This window comes from Dermacentor variabilis, unplaced genomic scaffold, assembly GCF_050947875.1.
Source record: "Dermacentor variabilis isolate Ectoservices unplaced genomic scaffold, ASM5094787v1 scaffold_12, whole genome shotgun sequence".
NCBI classification, from domain to species: domain Eukaryota; kingdom Metazoa; phylum Arthropoda; class Arachnida; order Ixodida; family Ixodidae; genus Dermacentor; species Dermacentor variabilis.
Genome location: NW_027460280.1, coordinates 44,717,092 through 44,738,447, shown reverse-complemented (window position 1 = coordinate 44,738,447; position 21,356 = coordinate 44,717,092). Strand labels below are relative to the sequence as shown.

General features: G+C 48.4%; 1 protein-coding gene across 1 annotated transcript in view; it reads left to right on the top strand.

The window, feature by feature from the left end:
- LOC142566227 (uncharacterized) overlaps nt 1-20,708 on the top strand; it is a 113,550-nt gene extending 92,842 nt beyond the window's left edge. The window contains exons 2-3 of the mRNA XM_075677064.1: nt 3,777-3,917; nt 12,740-20,708. Coding sequence (XP_075533179.1) covers nt 3,777-3,917; nt 12,740-12,972 — 374 coding nt within the window. The 3' untranslated portion in view covers nt 12,973-20,708. The remainder of the gene's footprint in view (nt 1-3,776; nt 3,918-12,739) is intronic.
- Nucleotides 20,709-21,356: the final 648 nt, after the last annotated feature.

Below are 21,356 nucleotides of genomic sequence, written 5' to 3'. Positions count from 1 at the left end.
GTGTGATGTCACCTAAAATGTCACCCATCTCGTGAACCCCTATCGCATCCCAGACAGATACTTGATTTCGTTATTGGTGAGGGCAATAGATGACGTGCTGATGCAAAGGTCACCCAGCCGCTATATCTTGTCAGCCTCTATGATTTCACGGGTACGCTGTTTACGGTGTTTAGAGATTATGGCGCATTTTTCAAATTCAGGCACACAAGGACAGTCTTTGCAGTGAATGCCAAGGTGACCTTGCACGCTGCGTGAACATTGTAAAAATGCTTCCTCAATCGTTCATTGGTTTATATGATTCCCCTGACCTGCGGAAAGAAGGGCGTTGGCCAAACGGTCAGATGTTTAAATGAGCGATTGAGGGAGCATCACTGCAGAGACTGCCCTTGTGCACCTGAATTTGAAGAATGCGTCATAATCTCCAAACACAGTGAACAGCTTACACGTGAAATCATAGAGGCTGACAAGATAGTGCGGCTGGGTGACCTTTGCATCAGCATGCCATCTATTGGCCTCACCAAAAACGAAATGAAATACCTGCCTGTGTTGCGACAGGGGCTCATGAGATGTGTGACATCGTACAAACTTTTTTTTTACTTTTTGCTCATGTCTAAAGTATATAGTTATGGCGGTTTCGCAAATAAAGCTTAGTTGAAGTCAGCGCCTGTGTTGTGTTCTTTCTTCTGTCCTCGTCAATATTGATCTAGTAGACAGCTTTGGTTACTGGGTATGCACCCATTCCTGGCCAATTGCTCAGAATGGATGTGCCACTGTGACACAAGGGGCATGTAGACTTGCATGTATTTTTTTTTATTTGTGCAATACTGCAGGCCAAAATAGGGGCCCAAGCAGGAGGGGCAGAATACATAAATATTTACGTATGCACGTATATATATACACATACACACATGAAAAGAAAATAGAAAAGCAATGCAACAAAGTATTTGTGCTCCGAGATATTGATAATAAAGCTTGGCGCATCAATACGCTAATTTCGCATTCAGAGGCGGCAGTCCCAACCCGAAGGTGAGCCTCCCCCGAATATGACGTAGCTGATTCCGTATAGCTCGCCAGGCGGAAGCCGGGCGGAGTTGTTCAATTTAATTCGACTTTCAAGGCCTTTCTGACCGAAACAAGACAGCCTTTGAAGAAAAACCGGAGGTACGTCGTAAAAACAACAACAGCAGCAACAACAAATCCAACCATGAATGGCGCAAAAATACGGAGATCGTCAAAACTAAAAGTTTACAGCAGCACACGCGTTAAAATGTTAGAAAACAAAATGCCGGCGAAAAACGGCGAAACCCGTCACAGGAAGTAAAAATTGAGAAACCGACAACAACGCTGACACAAACAGGTCCATGACGTCCAATCCAAAGCGCCTCAAATATTTAGTGAGCGCACTGTTCCCAGTAGCTTCTAATTACAAGCGTCTGCTCGAGAAACATCGTACATAAATAAGTATCTCTATGTAGAGCCAAATTAATGTCTGAATAACACTTGAATTTGTTTGCGTGCCCCCTCGAGCGATCGTTGAGGCATCGGCAAGTACCACGTACTCTGCTATGACCCCGGGGTTGGGGTTAGCGCAGTATTTGAAATAAAATAAAAATTGGCCAGTTTGTGCACACAGTCGCAAGAAAGCGGAATCTACGCCGGAATTGCACGTCAGGTACAAACTGCGTGACGTATCTTTTGCAGCAAGCTCTGGTTTGCTCGGCACCATCATGTACATGCTTATACGCAGACCGCCAAGCTCGTTGAGCAGAGAAAGCGACCCTCACACCATCGCGTCCAGGGCGGCCTTCTTGAAACCTGTGCGAGACGTTGTGCACGTCCGGTCCTGCCCTCATTGGGTCGCGCAAAGCTTTCCCTCCTAAATCATGCGATTGAATGAAGCCTGTCTTCCTGAATACATTCATGCACCCTGGCTGAGTCGCTTCTGCGTGCACTGAGCACGAGAAAGTCAATTGTGCAAAAGGAAGCCGACAGGATCACAACTGCCGTCGTCCGAGAGAAATTTTGGCAGCCAGTTCTGTAACGAAACGGTGAATTCCGCGCTGTCAGTTTCAGGCTGCGCGGTCAGGCTACGAAGAAAACTAATGGGTTCGGCAACACGTATGTTCCGTTTGTTCTCGCGCATATGCGTAGTATGCGCACGTAGTACACGTGCGACGTGTCGCACTTGACTTATTACTGCGATAGCAATACACAGACAATCCATGGTGAAACACTGCCGTCGCCATGATGCTGCCAATAAAGTCGAAGTTTCCAAGTGCGAGGAGAATCAGCGGGTTCGCGGAACCGTGCTCCCTAAAGGGTTGCAGAAAATGGCGCCTCTTCCTTTTCATGATCACTCTGGCTCGCGCCGTATGCTACGGCTGCGACGGCAAGGGTGAGGGTGAGCCTGGCAGGTTGGAGGCTTGATGCGCGCTCTCTTTCCGCGCACCCCGTGTTGGAAGTCACGTGGTCCAGCGCGTGCTATAGGGAAAGAGAGCAGGCGTCTCCTCGTCTATCCCGGCCGTGGCTGCGCATCCGCGCTGCTGAGCGCTCGCGCATGGGACACTACGCATGCGAGACCCCGCGAGCCCTTTGTCGGATAAGGTCATCTGCGGCAGATGCTGGGACTAAGGGGGAACCGAGATTGCAGGTGGTTTTATGTGCGCTGCCTTCTCGCGCGCCTTTATGGGGGAGCTTTCATATGTACGCCTACGCGAGCGCTTGAGCACGCGTGCGCATGAAGTCCGCGTAGTGTTAGAGGTCGCGTTATTTGAGTTTCGCAGACGCGGCACAATTGATGATGGTGAAGCGAGAAGCAGCACAAAGCGTTCGCTTTTAGACAAGCACGCGGTCATCGAGCGATATCAGTTCATGTTTGTCTGTGCGCGCGTGAAACCATGCCTGTTCAGTCAGCGGGCGAACGCTTACTGCTATTTATACGACCTATCGAACTACAAACCTTACTTCGTGTAATTGTTTAATTCTTTTGTATCGTTCTCCGAATGCTTTGCCTTTCGAGAGTAACTGTGACTTTCTTTATTTACTCATTTATATATATATATATATATATATATATATATATATATATATATATATATATATATATTGTTGTTGTTGTTTGGACCTAATAAAGAAACGACAAAGAATGAAATTGTCCAACTCAAGAGATCAGATAGAATTCGCGGAACTGTCAAAACTGATCTACGAGGAGAAAATAAGGGATGTTCGAAATTATAACGTGAGAAAGACCGAAGAAGCAGTAAAAAAATGGACGCAGATTGACATCAATGAAAAGGAAACTTGGCATCGAACAAAGCAAGATGTATGCTCTGAGAGATAAGCAGGGTAATATCATCAACAATCTCGAAGATATAGTAAAAGTGCTATAGCACTCGTACACAAAGAAACATGCGCTTGTTGTGAGACCCTCTGGATGCCATGTACAATCCTAATTGGAGCACAGTGCACTTTGTTTGAATAAAGCGCACAAATGACATGCTTGGAAGTTGTAGACCTGTGCACTCGTCTAGAAATGCAAGTATTTCAGTGATGGTTCTCCCTTCAACCCTAAAAGCATAACTCTCGATTTAGCCCTAACGTTGCATGCGATGTTTTAAATCCTGGAAAACGTGCTAAAACTGAGTCCAGAAATGGTGTGACGAAGGCTTCAGTGCTCTATTTGGACGTGCGACAGCGCACGGAGTATATGAAGTCTCCTTCTCGGTTTCCTATTAAACGTATAGGGGAACGAACACGTTGTGCGTTTATTCTTTCAGGGTCGCGAGCATCGGGGGTGCCATCATTCCGCTGCTACCAGTGCCGAGTAGCCAACAACGAGGACTGCCACGATGGCTACCTCAAGTCTTGCCCCACTGACCAGGCGTACGATGTCTGTATGACCATGGTCGTCAAGAACGGTAAGGAGTTCTATAGCTCTACATGCGCGCCATTCTGAGGGCCGGTAGCTGTTGTTTGGCACGCGGGTATACGGTTCGCAAACGCAGTTTCGCAATAATTTGGCTTGGCTCCAATGAGCAGATGTCCAATAAGACTGGCTCACTATACGTACACAACGCTGCCTATATTTGTAGCCTTTGTAAGTACTTGACTGAGCATTCCATCCGTTGTGTCTGCGTCAAAACAGAGACCTATCATATAGTGGAGACGTACTAGCGTGGAAGTTATTTCATTTCATTTCATTTATTTTTTCCCTTAAAGGCCCGAAGGCATTACATAAGGGGGGAGAAAAATCAAGGTCAAAGAGAAAGAATAACTTGACAAAAGAGAACAATAACAAAAAAAAAGCAATTGGCAAACCGGTAGACGTATACGCAAGGAACAGCCCAGGTAATGACATTTTGCGACACTGTTTATCCAAAGCGCGACGAAAAGCCATTGTTGTAATAGCCGACTACATGCTGGAATAGCCGACTATCTGCTGGAATAAGAGTGTTGGTAGCGACTTCCATCTCAAGAAAACTTTATACATCTTTTTCGAGGAGCAGAGCATCATAACAACGCTTGTAATGCGACGCGATTCGCATCGTTGAGGAAGAAGTTGCTGCCAGCGCTGCTGTTGTCAAATACGTCGTCTGGTATTTCGGTATACGTCTGCGCTATAGTACATCTCCCCTATGCTACGAATACGCACCTCCATATTGCAATGCAATGCGAGAGACCTGATGTCACGTATTTCGGATTTCCGGCAGTTCATGTTTGAAAACCATTTTCCTATATTGGTCATCTGTGAACCAAACTTTTCAGCCGCCATAAGACTATCGGGAGATGAACCTTTCGTTTCAGCTGCGTGTGCCCGAACTAGTAAGGTTCTGGCGCCCTATAACGTAAAACTATTCTAATATGAGGCGCTATAACGTAAAACTATTTCAAACATTTCTATTCCAATTCTGCAATCAGCCCTCCGCGATAGGCCAGAAACTTTTTTGGACCAACCCCACTTCACCTGTCTGTCACGCGGCGTCACGAAAACCGCGATAGCTCCGCATCTGATATGGCGTGTGCACACTGATCATGCATGCTTTGACCGAACAAAAGAAAAATAGTTATTTCTGATTCGACGTCTTTTCGCCATTAGCCCTCGGCTGTTGGTCCAGAATTTTCAGGCTGCGCCCACTTCACCTGCCTGTCACGCGACGTCACAAAACCGCAAAAACTCACTGCGTCAAAGTGACGTGTCCGCGTTAAAGATGCATTAATATGCCGAACAAAACTGAATTTTCTTCTGAATAGCCGCAGGCTGCCCCGTTCCGAAATGAATAAAAGATGACTACCGCGCCGATCGCTCAGGCACTGGCTACTCGCACCTGCCTGAGAACATGGGTTTATTTGCGTGTAGTAAAACTTTTTGCGTGGCCGCGTAACGTTTCCGAGCACTTTCGGCACGTTTGCGACCTCGTTCTGGCAACTCTTCTTTGCTGAGGATACGTTTTAGCGTCATTCTTAAGATTCCGTTGCGTGCCTCCGTGATTTTCGACCAGCCACCGCAAGCTATGTAAGGGCATGCGGACCAATCGCAGACGCCGGTACCACCCTCTTCATCCGGTTATCGATTTTCAGTGCAGTGGCGCGGCCTCATCGAATCCCTCTCCTCCAGAGAGTGCTCCTCGCCTCTTGTGAGCCAATTTGATAAGACGAGCCGCTCAGTGTAGGCAATGTTATTCGTTTTTCAAGCAAACAAAAGTACCTCCTATGAACGAGGAGAGCGCTTGATTGGTCTGTGGAGACAATCCTGCGGGTGACCGCCCGATATTTGCGTCGGCGGTTACGCAAATTTGACGTCAGGAGATTGGAATACAAACATATTGGAATAGTTTTACGTTATAGAGCCCATGTTTTTATTCCAATCTCCTGACGTCAGATTTACGTAACCACCGACGCAAGCATCGACCGGTGACCTGCAGCATTGCCTGAAGAGCCCAATCAAACGCTCTCCTAGTTTATACGAGGTGACTTTGCTTTCAAAATGAATAATATTGCTCATATTGAGCGGTTTTTCGTTTGTGATTGGCTGCCAAGAGGCGAGGAGCACGCCGTGGAGAGGGTTTCAATGGGGCCGAGCCAGCGCACTGAATATAGATAACCGGATGAAGAGCGTGGTGTCGGCGTCTGCGATTAGTCCGCTTTCCCTTACTTAGGTTGTGGTGGCTGGTCGAAAATCGCGGCGGCGTGGAATTAACGGACGGTTAAGAATGCCGCTAAAGCGGTTCCTCAGCAAAGAAGAGTCGGCAGAGCGAGGTCGTTAACGTGCCGAAAGTGATCAAAAACGTTACACGGCCACAGAAAAAGTTTTATAATACGCAAATAAACACAACCTCTCCGGCAGGTGCGTGTAGCCAGTGTCTGCGCGATCGGCGGCAGCCATCTTTTATTCCTTCCGGAACAGGGCAGCCTGCGGCTATTAGAAAAAATCTGTTTTGTTTGGCATATTAAGGCATCTTTAACGCGTACACGTCACTTTGACGCGGTGAGTTTTCGCGGTTTTGTGGCGTCGCGTGACAGGCAGGTGAAGTGGGTGCAGCCCGAAAATTCTGGACCAACAGCCGAGGGCTAATGGCGAAAAGACGTCGAATCAGAAATAACTATTTTTCTTTTGTTCGGAAAAGCATGCATAATCAGTGTGTACACGTCATATCAGATGCGGAGCTATCGCGGTTTTCGTGACGCCGCGTGACAGACCGGTGAAGTGGGGGTGGTCCAAAAAAGTTTTTGGCCAATCGTGGAGAGCTGATTGCAGAATTGGAATAGAAAAGTTTGGGATAGCTTTACGTTATAGCGCCCCTTGTTTACATTCGCAAGGACCTTACTTATTTTGCCCTACCCGTAACGCCACATGACGGCAACCAACACGTCTGCGTTAAGGCACATTCACACCGAAAGCGGAGCGTCTAAGCGGCCAAGCGGATTTTCAACGCGGCGAGGCGGTGAGCGCGTACGCCTGTTCAGACCGGACAAGCTTGCCTGGCGTCCCGCGTCGCACGGAAGGCGGGGCATCTCGCAATTTCTTTAGCAATGTCAGGGACGTGCCGCCGTCTCGCGGCACTTTGGGTTTGTACGCGCACTTTCGATATTTTTTTCGTCGTGGGTTGGCGCGCTCCCGTCCGCTATCTACTCCTGCAAAATGATGAGCTCAGACGAAGAAGACGAGATCGTTGTCATTTCACTCGCCCCTTGTGTAGCGCTGTTACACATATTGAAAAGCGACAACACAAGACAAGGACAAAAAAAGTATAAAGCGACGACACGGCGCCGTGTCGTCGTTTTATACCTTCTTTTGTCCTTGTCTTGTGTTGCGCTGTAACAAACCTTACTATGAATCCCAACCAACTGGCCCAACTTGCCGTTTTTAGGCCTTTCAAGAACGTAAGCGAAAAGCCCAGAGAAACACATTTGTTTACATTCGTTCACCAGCGCTTCCTCAGTGTCGGGCTCTGATTGGCTGCGGCCAAAGCGGCCAACTTGTCCGCGCGGAAAAAATCGGTCCGGGCGCGATCCGGCCAAGCGGCCGCGTATTTTCCGCAAAGCGGAAAATCCGCGGCCGCTTTGCCGGATCCGCTTGTCCGCTTGTCCGCTCCGCCTTCGGTGTGAACGTGCCTTTACTGTGAAAAAGCAGATGCTGCCTTTTACAGTTATTGGCGTCTACCTTTCCACAACGAGTCAGTTTGATTGCAAAAGACTAAATGATATTATGGCTGCCACTCCCGGTCCTTGGATAGTAACAGGGGACTTCTACGCTCACCACCAGATATGGGGAAGCAAAGGGCAGGTCACTCATATCCTTTGCATTTAGGCCACAACCTATGTCTTCTAAATGACGGAAGTCCGACGTTTATGCGAGGAACAACGTACAGCAGCTGCCTTGACTCGACACTGGCGTCACGGTGCCTGACTTCGAGCGTGCAGTGGTTCACTGACATGGAAACCCATAGAAGTGATCATATTCCGACCTATGTGAGAATCGACGGACTAGAAACCTCATTATCGGTTGTATCTCGCCAAATTGACTGGTCAATTTTTGAAGATCTTGTAGAAGACACGTGCAAGAAACATACCGTATGCAGGTTAGAAGACATCACTGCAGACGCAATGCAAGATTGTACACGTTTCTTCACACTTTCATCGAAGCGTTCAGAGTATGACATTGAATTGCAAAAGCTTCGTGCACTACGTCGCCAAGCTGAAAGGAGGTACAGGCGTACGAAGTCAATTCTTGACCTCAGAGTAGCTCGGCGCATGAAAAAGAAGATACAGCGCCGAATGTATAAGCTAGCGGATCAAAGAGGTAAATGCTTTTGCGAGTCATTGGACCCTCGCAAGCCACTGTCCCGTATGTGGCGCACTATATGGGGTCTTCTCTCATGCCCCCAGCAACGACACCCCTTTAATTCCCTTGCTCTCTATCAAAACCACTGTGAGATAGACGTTGCAGAGGAATTTTGTGCGAAAGTCGCAGGCGGGCCAGCTTTAGTCCCTGACATGGTTTTAGGCGACATCCCCGGTCCTTGACATACAAGTATACGGACGCTCTATTCTCTAAGGAAGAGTTAGAAGCTGCTATGGCGCTCTGTAGGTGTTCATCTTCAACAAGGCCCGATAGAGTAACATATACTGCTTTGCGCCACCTAGGTCGAGAAGCACGACGAGGACTTCTTAACCTTGTTAATAGTTCATGGCAAGATGGCGTCGTTCCACAGGAATGGAAAAGCAGCCGACTGATACCGCTGCTCAAAGCAGGAAAGTCACCGTTGGAATTGGCATCACATCAGCCTATAGCACTCGCTTGCTGCGTCTGGAAGCTTATGGAACGTATGATCCTCATTCTTCTCGAATGGTACATAGAACGCCACAAAATTAACCCTGACTCTATGGCGGGATTTCAACGAGGCCACTACCTCCCGCCGCGTCTACATAGGCCACCGCCGAGCCGTTACGGGACCCCTCGATGACCGAGGGAGTGGAGAGCGCATGCTAAAATATGGGGAGATCACGCAGCATTATAGATTGGCTCGTAGGCTGGTATCCCCGCCAGACCCAAAATTAAACAACAGACAAGCAGTCGCGTGGAGACGACTACAAACTTATACGTATCCGCACCCGGTTATGGCGAACCACATGTTCCCCGAGGCGAGGAGCGATAGATGTAACCTTTGTGGGGCGAGAGGGACCCTCGACCACATAATATGGGAATGTCCGTACTCTCCCGGGGGAACGCACAAAATAGGTAGCAGAGACACTTGGGAGACCCTGCTGCGCAGCTCGGATTCTGAGCTCCAGCTCCGGCTCGTCCAACTGGCTGAAGAGGCTGCTGGGACCCAAGACCTCCCAGCCTGCATCTGAGGCGGCGGCACTCGCCCCCTGACCTGCGTGTCGGGGGGTGGGCAGATCACCTTATCCGTTGGACAATAAAGTTTATTCTATCTATCGACGAGGCCGTTCATCGAGTGACAGTGTCATCGATCTAGTGTCATCTGTAGAACAGCAAAATATTGGAAGTGATATCAGTAGCACTCTTTCTTGACGTGAAACGTGCGTACGACAAGCTTTCTCATCAAGCCATCCTAGACTCACTTTTGACAATTAAACCAGGATGGCGAGTATGTCGATTGATCCGAAACTACTTAACTCAAAAATCCTTGTTTGTATGTACGGAAGATGTTCCTGCTACCGACCACTACACGTGCCGATGCGTTCCCCAAGGCGGTGTTCTTAACCCTATTCTTTTCAACCTCATGCTTCTTGGGCTGGCTGAAGCCCTACTGGAAACACTGAGTGTCTCAATCTACGCCGACGACATCTGCATCTGGGCATCAACGGTCACTCGCCTGCAGGTTCGTGCAAGGCTACAGAAAGCAGCAACACAGGCATCTGGCTATCTTTGCACACAAAGCCTAACCATCTCGACAGAAAAATGTGCGCTAGTCGCTTTTACACGAAAAGCGATGTCTGGTTATCCAATATACATCAATGGCCAGCCCATCTCCTACAAAAGAAATCATCGGTTTTTGAGTGCCACTGTTGACCGAGACCTCTCTTGGAGCCCTCAGGTCGCCCACTTGAAGAAAAGGCTCAAATCTGTTGTTCATGTTTTCAAATTCATCGCTGGCAAAACATGGGGATCGTCATTGGGCTCCATGCTACAGTAGTACCGAGCACTTTTTATTAGATTCCTACGCTATAGCTCTCCCGTGCTTCCTAAAACATGAAAATCGAATCGTCGAGAACTTCAGACAGTGCAAGCACAGCCACTACGCGCTTGCCTCGGCCTTCTGCGGAGCGCCTCAACAGCAGCAACTGTTATAATGGCTCAATACCATCCAATCACGACTTACATTACCACCGACACGCTTAGTCACGTTTCACGGATGCAGTCAAGCTCTCTTGCCAGCCTTCCAGAACGACGACTACATGCGTCATTCTGTAACGTGGTCAGCGTTCATCGTGACTCCCTATCCATCGGGCTTCACACCCTCGGCCTTGAAGCACTTTGGCCTTGAAGCAAGCAGCTCTGGATTGTTTGCTCACTTTCTATTTTGACCGAGTCCACATATGTACGGATGGCTCTTCCACTCAGACCAGCCCCACTGGCGCAGTGGTCATACCATTACGATCAATAAGCACCACATACAAGATTTCTCACGTCACAACATCGACCAGTTCGGAGCTTGTTGCACTCCGAGGTGCCGTTGATTATATTAACAAACAACCGGCTAATCTGTGGGCGATATTCTGCAACTCGAAGGCGACCCTACAATGTCTTTTGTCAGCTCTTCGTCGCGGGTCCTGTGAATAGCTCGTGTCGCAGATACGAGAAACGCAGCATCATATAATCGCGAAAGGACACGACGTCGGGTTTCAGTGGCTGCCGGGTCCATTGCGGTATCTCCAGCAACGACCTCGCCGACGAAGCTGCTAGGAAAGCACACGAAGGAGCAAACCTTGTTTCTGTACCATTATCAAGGACTGAAGAAGTCCAACACTTAAGCAAGCTAGCTCACCGTATGACATTGCATAAGTGGCACACACGCTGAATTCATCCAGCATCCATTGCATCCCCTCGACCCATCTATGCAACTGCGGCTGTTAACTAGGCTTCCGCGAAATGAGAAAACAATGCTGTGCCGCTTACGCTTGGGCGTCGCATTCACCAATGCATATACGTGTTTCATTGGAATGGCTGATAGCGCCGAGTACAATGCCTACTGTGTCGAGAAGACTATAGAACATGTACTGTGCTTCTGTCCATCTTTTGAAAATGAAAGACATGACGTCTGCACAGCTCTAAATCAGTTAGATTGCAAACCGTTCACCTTGACCAAGATCTTGAGACCGTGCCCTCGCATATCCCAGCTACAAAAGGTCACAAAAGCCCCTGCTGTGATATTTGAAAGCTGCCGGATTGAGCGACCGTCTTTGATCCCGACTGAGTGACCGTCATTGGATATAGAGCAGAAAACTTTACCACGTCAGCGATACTGACTGTGGACTTTCTCTTCTCCTGTTAATCTTTCCCTCCACTTTCCTCTTCACCCAGTGTAGAGTAGCCAAGCGGGCTCAGTCCTAGTTAACCTCCCTGCCTTTAATTTTAATTCTCTCTCTCTCTCTCCGCTATGCCAAAACTATCTAAAAAGTCAAGCATGTAGATTTGCGAGTCCAGGCTTTCTAAATTTTATTTGGGAATATCACGATGCATGGCCAGCGTCCGCTGTTCGCACATGATTCCCTAACTGCTTACTGAATTTGACTTATTTTGGGAAGCACTAAAGTTTCAGTGCTGCATTGCAGGGAGTGGGGACACATCGGAGCTATTTTGAAACTGCTGTCTCGTCAGTGAGAGCATACAACCCTTTTTATTCTATCTCACTATAATATTGTTAGCGCAATGTATCGCGGAACAACGAATAAAAACAGATGCCAGACCCTTCCGTCGCACTTGTTGTCATAACAGAGTGCATGAAAAGAAAACTGTCATTCTAAAGTGTATGTTGCTCAAAGTAAGTATATGTGGGGACATGCTCTTTCGACTGCCGCGGCGCTTTCCGAGAGGTACATAGGGCATGTACTAGTGAGATCGTCTCGCGTTGCATAGATCCCCTCGGAAAAGTTTTCATAACACGTGCACCCGTGAAAAGGGAGAAGAGCGAAAGAAAATAAAAAGAGCTCACGGCCCGAACGCAGCCAGAGGCGCATAACGCATGCCGCACACAAGTGGTGAAGCAAAGACATGGATACATGGGTGAATGATCATATGACATATTCGCATTGCTAAGGCCGCAATTAAACGGGATGGGTACTGAACTTCAGTGGCCCCCTGTCGATTTTCTGTCGCGTGTCCATCTTTGCGCTAATATTTGCTGTGACACTATTACTAGCCCTAACAAGACTAACGAAAAAAAAAGTTGGGACAGGACCTAGCGCTCTATCCTGTCTCAACTTTTTTTTCCGTTAGCCTTGTTAGCGCTAGTAACTGTCACAGCAAATGCATCAACACCAACTAGCCCAACTTTCTGCGTTAATTGCGCTGATATGTCGTGCTAGTCCAGCATCCTAACAGTACAGTTTACTGCATCTCTACACGCGAGAAGACGAGGCCTTTCATGACTTGTGCATTCCAAAAAGCTTGTGTGAGCACGTCTTGACTCACCATTGAGCTCGCGCGTTCAACCGCGCTCAACATCTGCGGTTTCTGGACGCGGAGGCGTGACACTTTTTCGTGCCCTTGCAGCCCAACAAGGCTTCTTCATCGAGAAGAAGTGCGCCCTGGGTCCCTGCAACCTGCGCGACGAGAAGCAGAGCCAGGGCTTGGGCCTGGACACTTGCGACCGCTCCAAGGACTCGTACAGCTGTTTTGAGTGCTGCAAAGGCGACGGCTGCAACACGAACGCCGCCGGCCGCCGCTCGCCGCTGCTCTCGGTGCTGTTGCTGCTGACCGCTATGCTGGCCGGCCGGAGGGCGTGAGCTCGCGGCGCCACTGCCGAGCCTCCGAGCGCGCCCCGGCCTCTCTTCTCCCGCACCAACCCCACCGCTCGCGTCTGCCACTGCCTTGGCCGCCGAAGGCCGATGGGCGGGCGACGGGCACTCTGCGCACCGCCGCGCGACGTCCTGAACGGTACAAATCACGCCGGGAGCTCTCCCCTCGCCTCCTCCGCACCCCAACACCGCAACACCACGAGAAACCCCGGGCGCGAGGCCGGCGGACGGAGCCGCTGCCTGCAGCCACAGGCATCTTCAGTGAACACCACAAAGATCCGTGCCGTGATCGATACACACCCGGCGGCATGTACACACACGCACAGACACGCGCATACCGACACACACTGCACACAGAAGACTTCGCCCGCGCCTGCCTTTCTGCTCGGCTGACGTCGAATACCAACAGTGTGGCCTCGATGAAACACGACGCAGCGTGATGCAGGCGCACGGAACGAGCGAAAACAAAAGCTGATTTCATTAGTTCGCGCTCCGGCCCAGCTAGTTCTTGCTTGTAGGTCCAGACGCGTCCGTAGTATGTAACGCTTGCGTGTCATTGCTGTGTGCCGACATCGACATGCAAGGACAAGCAAGCTTATCTAGACGTTCGAAAGCGCTCGGAAGAACAAAGCACGAGCGTTTGAGTACTAGTTTGGCCAGCGCCTCTGCTGCCCGCGTCGCGTCGCCGCGCAGCACCATGGCCGAGACTGTGGCTTCCATACTGGTACCTTGGCCTTCATTCCAGCCAAAGCTCAAAGAGTAGAGCATCTTGTGTTCGAGCGCGCTTGTGCGTTCATTTATCGATAGGTTTGCCTCGCACAACCGTGCACGACCCTCCGAAGCGGCTTCAGATATACTTCATTCCGTTAAAACTGTATGGAGACCTCTGGCGTTTTCAGTCGTCGACATAGCCAGGTTCAATGGTTGTCCCCTAGGCCTTTGGAGCCTAGCTGCTTATCTTTCCTTCTTTCGTTCTTTCTTTCTTTCTTTCTTTCTTTCTTTCTTTCTTTCTTTCTTCCTTTCTTTATTTCTTTCTTGAGTCTGTGTGAGTGCTCACGTACGCATCCTTCCCAAAGTCACCAATTGAAGAAAACTTTAAACAATGTTCGAAATAGTATCGCGAGAACAATTTACAAAAGATAACACGAAAATAAACCCCTATTCCTCGCTCAAACAGGGCTTGAAGTAAGATCTAATCATATCTGAGGGCATTTTATTTCATTTCGTTATATATGACCTGGGGCCGTATAACGCAAAACTATTCCAATCTGCTTTTATTCCAATTTCTTGACGTCAAATTTACGTAAACACTAGCGCGAGGATCGGGCGGTAACCCGGAGCTTTGTTTGAAAAACCCAATCAAACGCGCTTCTCGTTTATAGGATATGACTTTCTTTTGCTTTCAAAGCGAATAGCATTGCCTACATTGAGCAGTTTTTCTTATCTATTGGTTGAGAAGAGGCGAGGAGCACGCTCAAGTAGAGAGAGTTCGATGGGGCCGAGGAAGCACAGCGAAAGTAGACAACCAGATGAGGAGGGTGGTGCCAGCGTCTGCGATTGGTCTGCTTCCCCTTACTTGGCTTGCGGTGGCTGGTAGAAAATCGCGGCAGTGTGCAACGGAAGGTTAAACATGCCGTTAAAACGGATCCTCGGCAAAGTAGAGTGTGCAGGGCGATGTCGTATACGTGCCGAGAGGTCTCGATAACCTTATACTGCCACATAAAATCCTTTATTATACGCAAATAAATTCATGCTCCCCGGCAGCTCCGAGTAGCCAGTGCCACAGCGATCGGCGGGCAGCCATCTTCTATTCCTTTTGGAACGGGGCAGTCTCCGGCTATTCAGAAAAACTTTCAGTTTTGTTCGGCATATTAATGCGTCTTTAACCCGTACACGTCATTCTGACGGGGTGAGTTTTCGTGATTTTGTGACGTCGCGTGAGAGACAGGTAAAGTGAGCGGAGCCCGAAAACGTTGGACCAATAGCAATTGGTCAAACGACGCCTTTTTCGCTAATGGCGAAAAAGACGTGGAATCAGAAATTATCATTTTCCTTTTGTTCGGTCTAATCGTGCATAATCAGTGTGCACATATCATAACAGACGGGGCGTCATCACGGTTTTCGTGACGTCGCGTGACAGACAGGCGCAGTGGGTGGTGGCTCGAAATTTTTCTGATCAATTGTGGAGGACTGATTGCAGAATTGGAATAGATAAGTTTGGAATAGCTTCATGTTATAGCGCCCCTGCTCAGACAGAACGACTGCGGGATGGGGGAATCACGGCTTCTCTGTTATCCAATACCCCCATGCAGTTAATTACTTTGAGTAAACAGACGATCGAATCGTAAATGACGTTACGTACATCTACAGATAGATCAAATGACAATAGTTCGAAAAACACAAGACGCGTGACGTTTTCTCCGCATTAACTTTTTAAGTACTGTGCCCACTGAAAGATAGAAACACATCCCTCCTTACTGTTTGTTCCTTTCTTCACGTGGCCAAGTGATCAAGACTCGGCGACGAAATCCGCGCTGTCTCTGGAACCACACTTGAAATATACGCTACACAAAGTCGAACAGTCGAGCCGGTTTTATTAGCATCTTTTTCTTTACCTGGTGTGTTCCAGAAACATATGCTTCCTTTGAGACATGCGGGATATAACGTTATGTCGCACTCATGGAAGCCTCCAAAGATAGTACCAATAGCAAAATTTTCTCGGTTAAGAACTACTGCATTAATAGTACTACAATCGCGCCTCTTTCACCCTTCGTCTCATAGAAAAAAAGAATTGCACGCTATTTGAAAACCATCGTAAATAATTCACTGTAGCTTCTGTACTTATCCAACTACGTGCATCTATGTTGGTTACTCACCAAATTGTGACAGTGTTGGCAGAAAAGTGCGACCCGTTGCCTGTATATGGTGCGCCTGCAAGCCTGCCGCCAGGTCCTCCCGTCGTTATGGCGAACTGCATTTGCTGCGTGAGTCTTCACGTCCGCTTGAAAACGTTAACATGCTCGATGTGCACGGTATTCATATTCCGCCTGACGTATACAATTTATACGTGTGCGGTATATACAAGCATATGTCTTACACAATGCGGTCGAGCGTGGGCATAATACGCTTCGGGCATCCTCCGAAAATATGCACGGCCAAGGTCCACCGAGGTGCCCACCATGGTCAGCGTGAGCTATACAGTATATGTTGTAGTCGGCATCAAGTAATTTCACGCGCATCGATAGCGTAACGTTAACTTTGCTTGACTGTTTTCTTTCCACCGGGCAAAAGAAGACGCATTGCCTTTACGGGAGAAGAGTGGCCGCCATTTCGCTAGTCCCTGCATAACGGATCCTCTTTTCCTCGTGCATAATATATAGGCAAACAGTTACATCTGTACCGTCTGTTCCTCTGCGTCTGTGATCACTCAAACACGAGAAGCAGACGACGTCTTTCGCTACACGCGTTCGTGGCCGCGCGTCTCGCTTTATAGCAGGAGCTTTTTATGATGATTTCGCAGCCGTTTCGGTGTTGTCTAGTGAACGTCTCTACCCCGCCGCGGCTAAGTCCTTCTGTGCTCGCCGGCGATCACGTGTTGTGCGAAGGAGCTCGCAGTAGCGTGGCCCCTCTCACCATTCAACGGTTGTGCCGCAGCCCTGTCTGGTACCGCCTACTCCCCATTTCCAAGCCAGCTCCCCTGCTATCTAGCGAGCGTGCGCAGAGGTGCTTGTCTCGTGCGTTCCAAATCCCGGCCAGCCAAGGGTTGAGAGCGAAGCATCGCCACATTCCTTCTTCGTGCACAACCCTCGCATGGTAGGCCTCTTCCCGCGCGCACGAGGCCTAACTTACTGCGGGCCTGCTTGCACGAATAGCCCAGGAGGCCTAAATATCCCAAAATCCGCATCGATCTTTGCCTTTGAATAGGCAGCCAATTCGGACAAACGTGCCGGCTACCAGTCATCGAGTCCAAAAATTAAGCTGGTTCACTCTTTCAAAATTCTAGAAAATATCAGCAGCTTCGTCGTCCAGAGAGAATGCCGGCCAGTTGAAAAGTGAATTCCGTGTACATGGGGGTAGGTAACTAATTGGTAAAGCGAGTAATAATCGATGCAGAGCTCCTGATGCTTTGACTCAAAGGCTCCATTTGTCGGGCTCCAGGGCAATGGAATGGTTAAGTTTCGCAATTTAACGGAGCCTTTCACATTGCATTCGCTAAGACATGTAATTATGCTCAAGCCTGTGTCGACGCAGTAATGCGTATCCGATGGTAATCCCCGGGTTTTCTTCGTGCAACCAAGCCCCAATTCCCGAGTACATTAACTGTGTACATACATAAAGCTCTAAAGAGTTTGCATCGCTAAGTGAAGTAGTGACCTTGCTCATTATTGATACTCACCACTAGAGGGTCAAGCGTAAGTGCTATTCTAATGTTTTGCATTTGTTCTCTTGTTCCTGTCGGCAGATTTTTTTTTTTACACCGCAGACACCAGGACGTATATAAGTGGGATGCACCCTCTCCGATGCCAACAGACTGAGATGCTTCGCGTTGCGTCTAGCCTACTTTTCATGAGCACTTTTTTTTTTTTAGACTCTGTATGTTCATGTCTAACGTGTGCCGAGATACGCCGAAGGGCGCATAACTGTGGCAGCGCATTGTCTGCCGGCACAGGCGCTTGTTCAAGTGCGGCTTGCTGCCTGTGAAAGACTGGTTTACAGTAAAAAAAAAAATGTACAATCTGCAGGCTCAAGGCTAAAGTTTAATGTATGTTTGGGTTTGTTTCCCCTGTGAGTAGGCGGTTTAAATCGAAGTACTGTGTGAGACACGTAACTGTTGACAGTGCCAATTCTGACAAAAGAGCCGTGCGTTCTTTTTCGCCGACTACCATTTTCATTGCCACCAAGGAATGCTGTACGACGTCTTTGTGTTCCTCGTGTTCATAATGCTTTGTAGTGGCGTCGATTGAACAATGTCCTGTGTTAGTTCACAGCCCCCCGGGAGATCTCATCTGTACAATGTTCGCTGTAAATAGCCCCTTCGTTTTTGTTTTTTGTTTTTATGTACACGGTGAAAGCTCTGTGTGTATAAGCTGGTGCAGCTATCGAATAATCGCGTGTATGTCGCGTCGTTGGTGTCGAGTCTCGTAATCTTTCGGTGCAGTTCGAACGTATGTATCTTCCACCGTCTCTCTCTCTCTCTCCTTTTTGGCATCGCCAACAACTACTCTGCAAGCACAAAGAAATGTGAATATGCACGTGTGGCTTCGAATTCTGACCTCCGTGTGTACTACGCCTGTTGTTCTCCCGGCATATCGTGTGCGTATATAGTATGTCTGTTGTTCCCCGCAGACGCCTGCAAATATAGCGCGTTCAGCTGTAAACACACAAAAAAATAATTGAAAAAAAATGGAGCGCACTTCTTTGAAAGCCGTGGCGTTTGCGTATTCCCTGAAAGACCGCGGGGGCTTTGCGTTTACGCCGCATAGAAGTGGCCGCGTGTACTCTTCGTTCTGGCCGTAGCGCCGCGATTTGCGAGCACTTTTTCGACCTTCGCCAACTGGCGAGGGCTGGGAGTCTGGCATATATGGCGTCCGTCGAATCCTTCTCTGACGTAATGAACACCTGTCGGCTAGCGTCTGGCCTGGAAAGAAGAATGACAGCGCCGATGTGTGAAAGCAACACGATCAGACCGACGCCAGACCGTGAGCAACTCCGATGTTTATATAGAGCTGATCTCGGGCCTCCGGTGACGGACGCACCGGTTACCTATTGCCCTTCACTTTTCTAAACTCTTTCGTCATATCTTCGCAAATTCTAACCTTTGCATGCTATAGCTCAACTGCATGGGTGAGACTGGCGAATGAAAAGGACGCAGAGAGACACGGCCAGATTCCTTCTTGCGCGTGCAAATCCGCGAGCTTATGTAACGCGACGAAACTAACGTGGACGAACAGCTAGCCGTCGTCAGCGAAATGCTTGGGTGAATTCTTTGGCTTTTGCACAAGTTTGATGATTAATGACTGTGGCGCCATTCACAGTGCTTTACTTTTTTTTTATGCGTTTCGCCCACATAAAAGTCGGTTTCACTCAAATCATTGTGAGGGAGCTTCCATGTACCCTCTTACCGATCTATCCAAGTGTTCGGTCTGTCTGAAGTCAGATGTTTATTAAACCCATGCGCGCGATTCTTTAAGCGTATCAGCGGCAGAAACAAAATTTCTCTCTGCAAGCATTTAATGACGACGTGATTCTATTTAACATCAGTTATTTCACATGATAATTGCATTCATATTATTTTAGCTCATCGGTTAGCGCCGCCTCCCAGGTATTAAACACGAAAACATCATGCCTGTTTGGAGCTTCGTTTCTTTTTTCCCCGTCACCGATTCCGTTCCGAGATATTGCAACTCGCTCGCTTAATTAAAATATTACTCCTCGTCTTGGCTTTAGAATAGTGGATTAATGTGAAAATACTTGAGTCAGCTGAGCAAGGCCTTTGCCGTCTGGGCGTAGTATTTACCTCGAACCTTAATTCAGCGAACACCGGTCTCGTAATCGAGCGACTTCTCACTTATCGTTCTATGTGCACTGGACTAGCTAATGCAGGTGCAGTCCGTGTGTACAACGTCAAGCCGGGCGCACACGCAAAAAGCCACTGATGTAATCAAGGTGTGTCATCGTGGGGTAAGAGTGGGATTACGTTTCTAACTTCTGAATCACTACTGCTGATGAAATTTGGCACATTTGAATCGCCACTGCAGGTTCTCCGAGAGTGACTGTTATTCCAATAAAGCGTTTCTCCAGCTCAGACTTTCTACAGCTTTTGCTTGTTTGGTTTTGATGTTTCGGCCCCAGTAATTCGCAACAGTATCTCTCTCTCGTAAGCTGCTCATACCAACAGCTCTCCCTGCGATCATTACGATGAAACTGTTAGAGAACGCAGTGGCACACATTTCCTGAGATATAACAAGACCGCGTATTTAGGAAGTTACAGCCTGTTTCGGTGAAAATCCAAACGTGAGCAAGCGCACGGCTGACATATATAGACATCTTTTTTTACATTGAGCTGTACATGAGTAACACATACCATGGAGTATTTTAGACCATTTGACGGACGTGAATGCCCCAGGATGCTCTACGCCGCTGAAACTTCAAATCCGTCGTGACGGCAATCGTAGAGAGACTGAGTTATCAGCGTCAATATCAAGACGGCTCATTTCAAAGTATAGTGCGTTCAGCGGGTTTGCGTGCGCAACGGGAGATCTGACATGAAGCGCACACGCGGAGAATGCTGACATGCACTTTGCACATTGCGCGCGCGCTACGCTCAAAGATGTAAGTGCTTTGAGTGCGCGAGTCCAGACCTGCTATTCCTCTATGGGTAGGCGATTCCGCTAAGAAGGCAATTCAGGTTATCGACGCTATACAAAAACTTGTAAATTAATCTCTATATGTGATTCTTCCCTTAGCCACTGCGTCTCAAAAGATAAAGCTGTCACGTTGGCGTGCCATGCACGGTGACTTCCATCACACACGAACATTATGAGAAGCAAAAAGCGCCTCATCGTTCGCGGTCTGCACCCATGCACTTGCGCCGCACGTGCGAAATAAAAGAAAAGCGCGGCGTTCTTAAAATATAAGGCTCGATCTATGCCGAGCTTTATACTACCATGTAGCTACAACTGATACTGGCCTGATGTGTTTAATAAAGTTTTTTTCCCAAACTTTCCCTGTCTCTCGTGTGTACCTTATTTGAGTTACTGGCAAACGAGCAAGCGAGAGGGCGGAAGGGTCATCTGCAAGGCCCGCACACATAGGCTTGGAATAAGAATTTGTCGTCGTAACCTTACAGTATATATGTAGTAAAATCCACACGATACAGCGGGAAACAGGAAGAACAGTATGCTGATGAGTATGTTCTCGGTATTTGCCACAGCGCTTAAGCGCTTATGAAGAGCAGGTGATGGCAGCGATGTGATGAAGCATTTCATTTTATTTCCTTAAAGACCCCGTAGTTGGAGTATTACATAAGGGGTGGGACAAACACACACCACGAATACTTCGCCGTTCCTGAACACGTACCTTGTAGATGTTGCCAGCAATTGTTCCACCTAATTATGCGGCACTTAAGTGTTGCTGAGTCTGTTGCCTGTCGTAATACGTATACAGGGAAGAATAATGGCGAGGACAAAGTCGAACTGCGGCGTAGCAGCCTGCGCGTCATCCGTTTTACAATTGCTGTAAAGGGAGCCACGAAAGCGTACACCCAGGAAACATATACAGTAAGTCCAATCCTTCCCTTCTTGCCCTTGCTAACCGTCCACGCTGCTCATCATTCACATTCCCGCTCTGTACCGTGGAGTAACAGAAACACT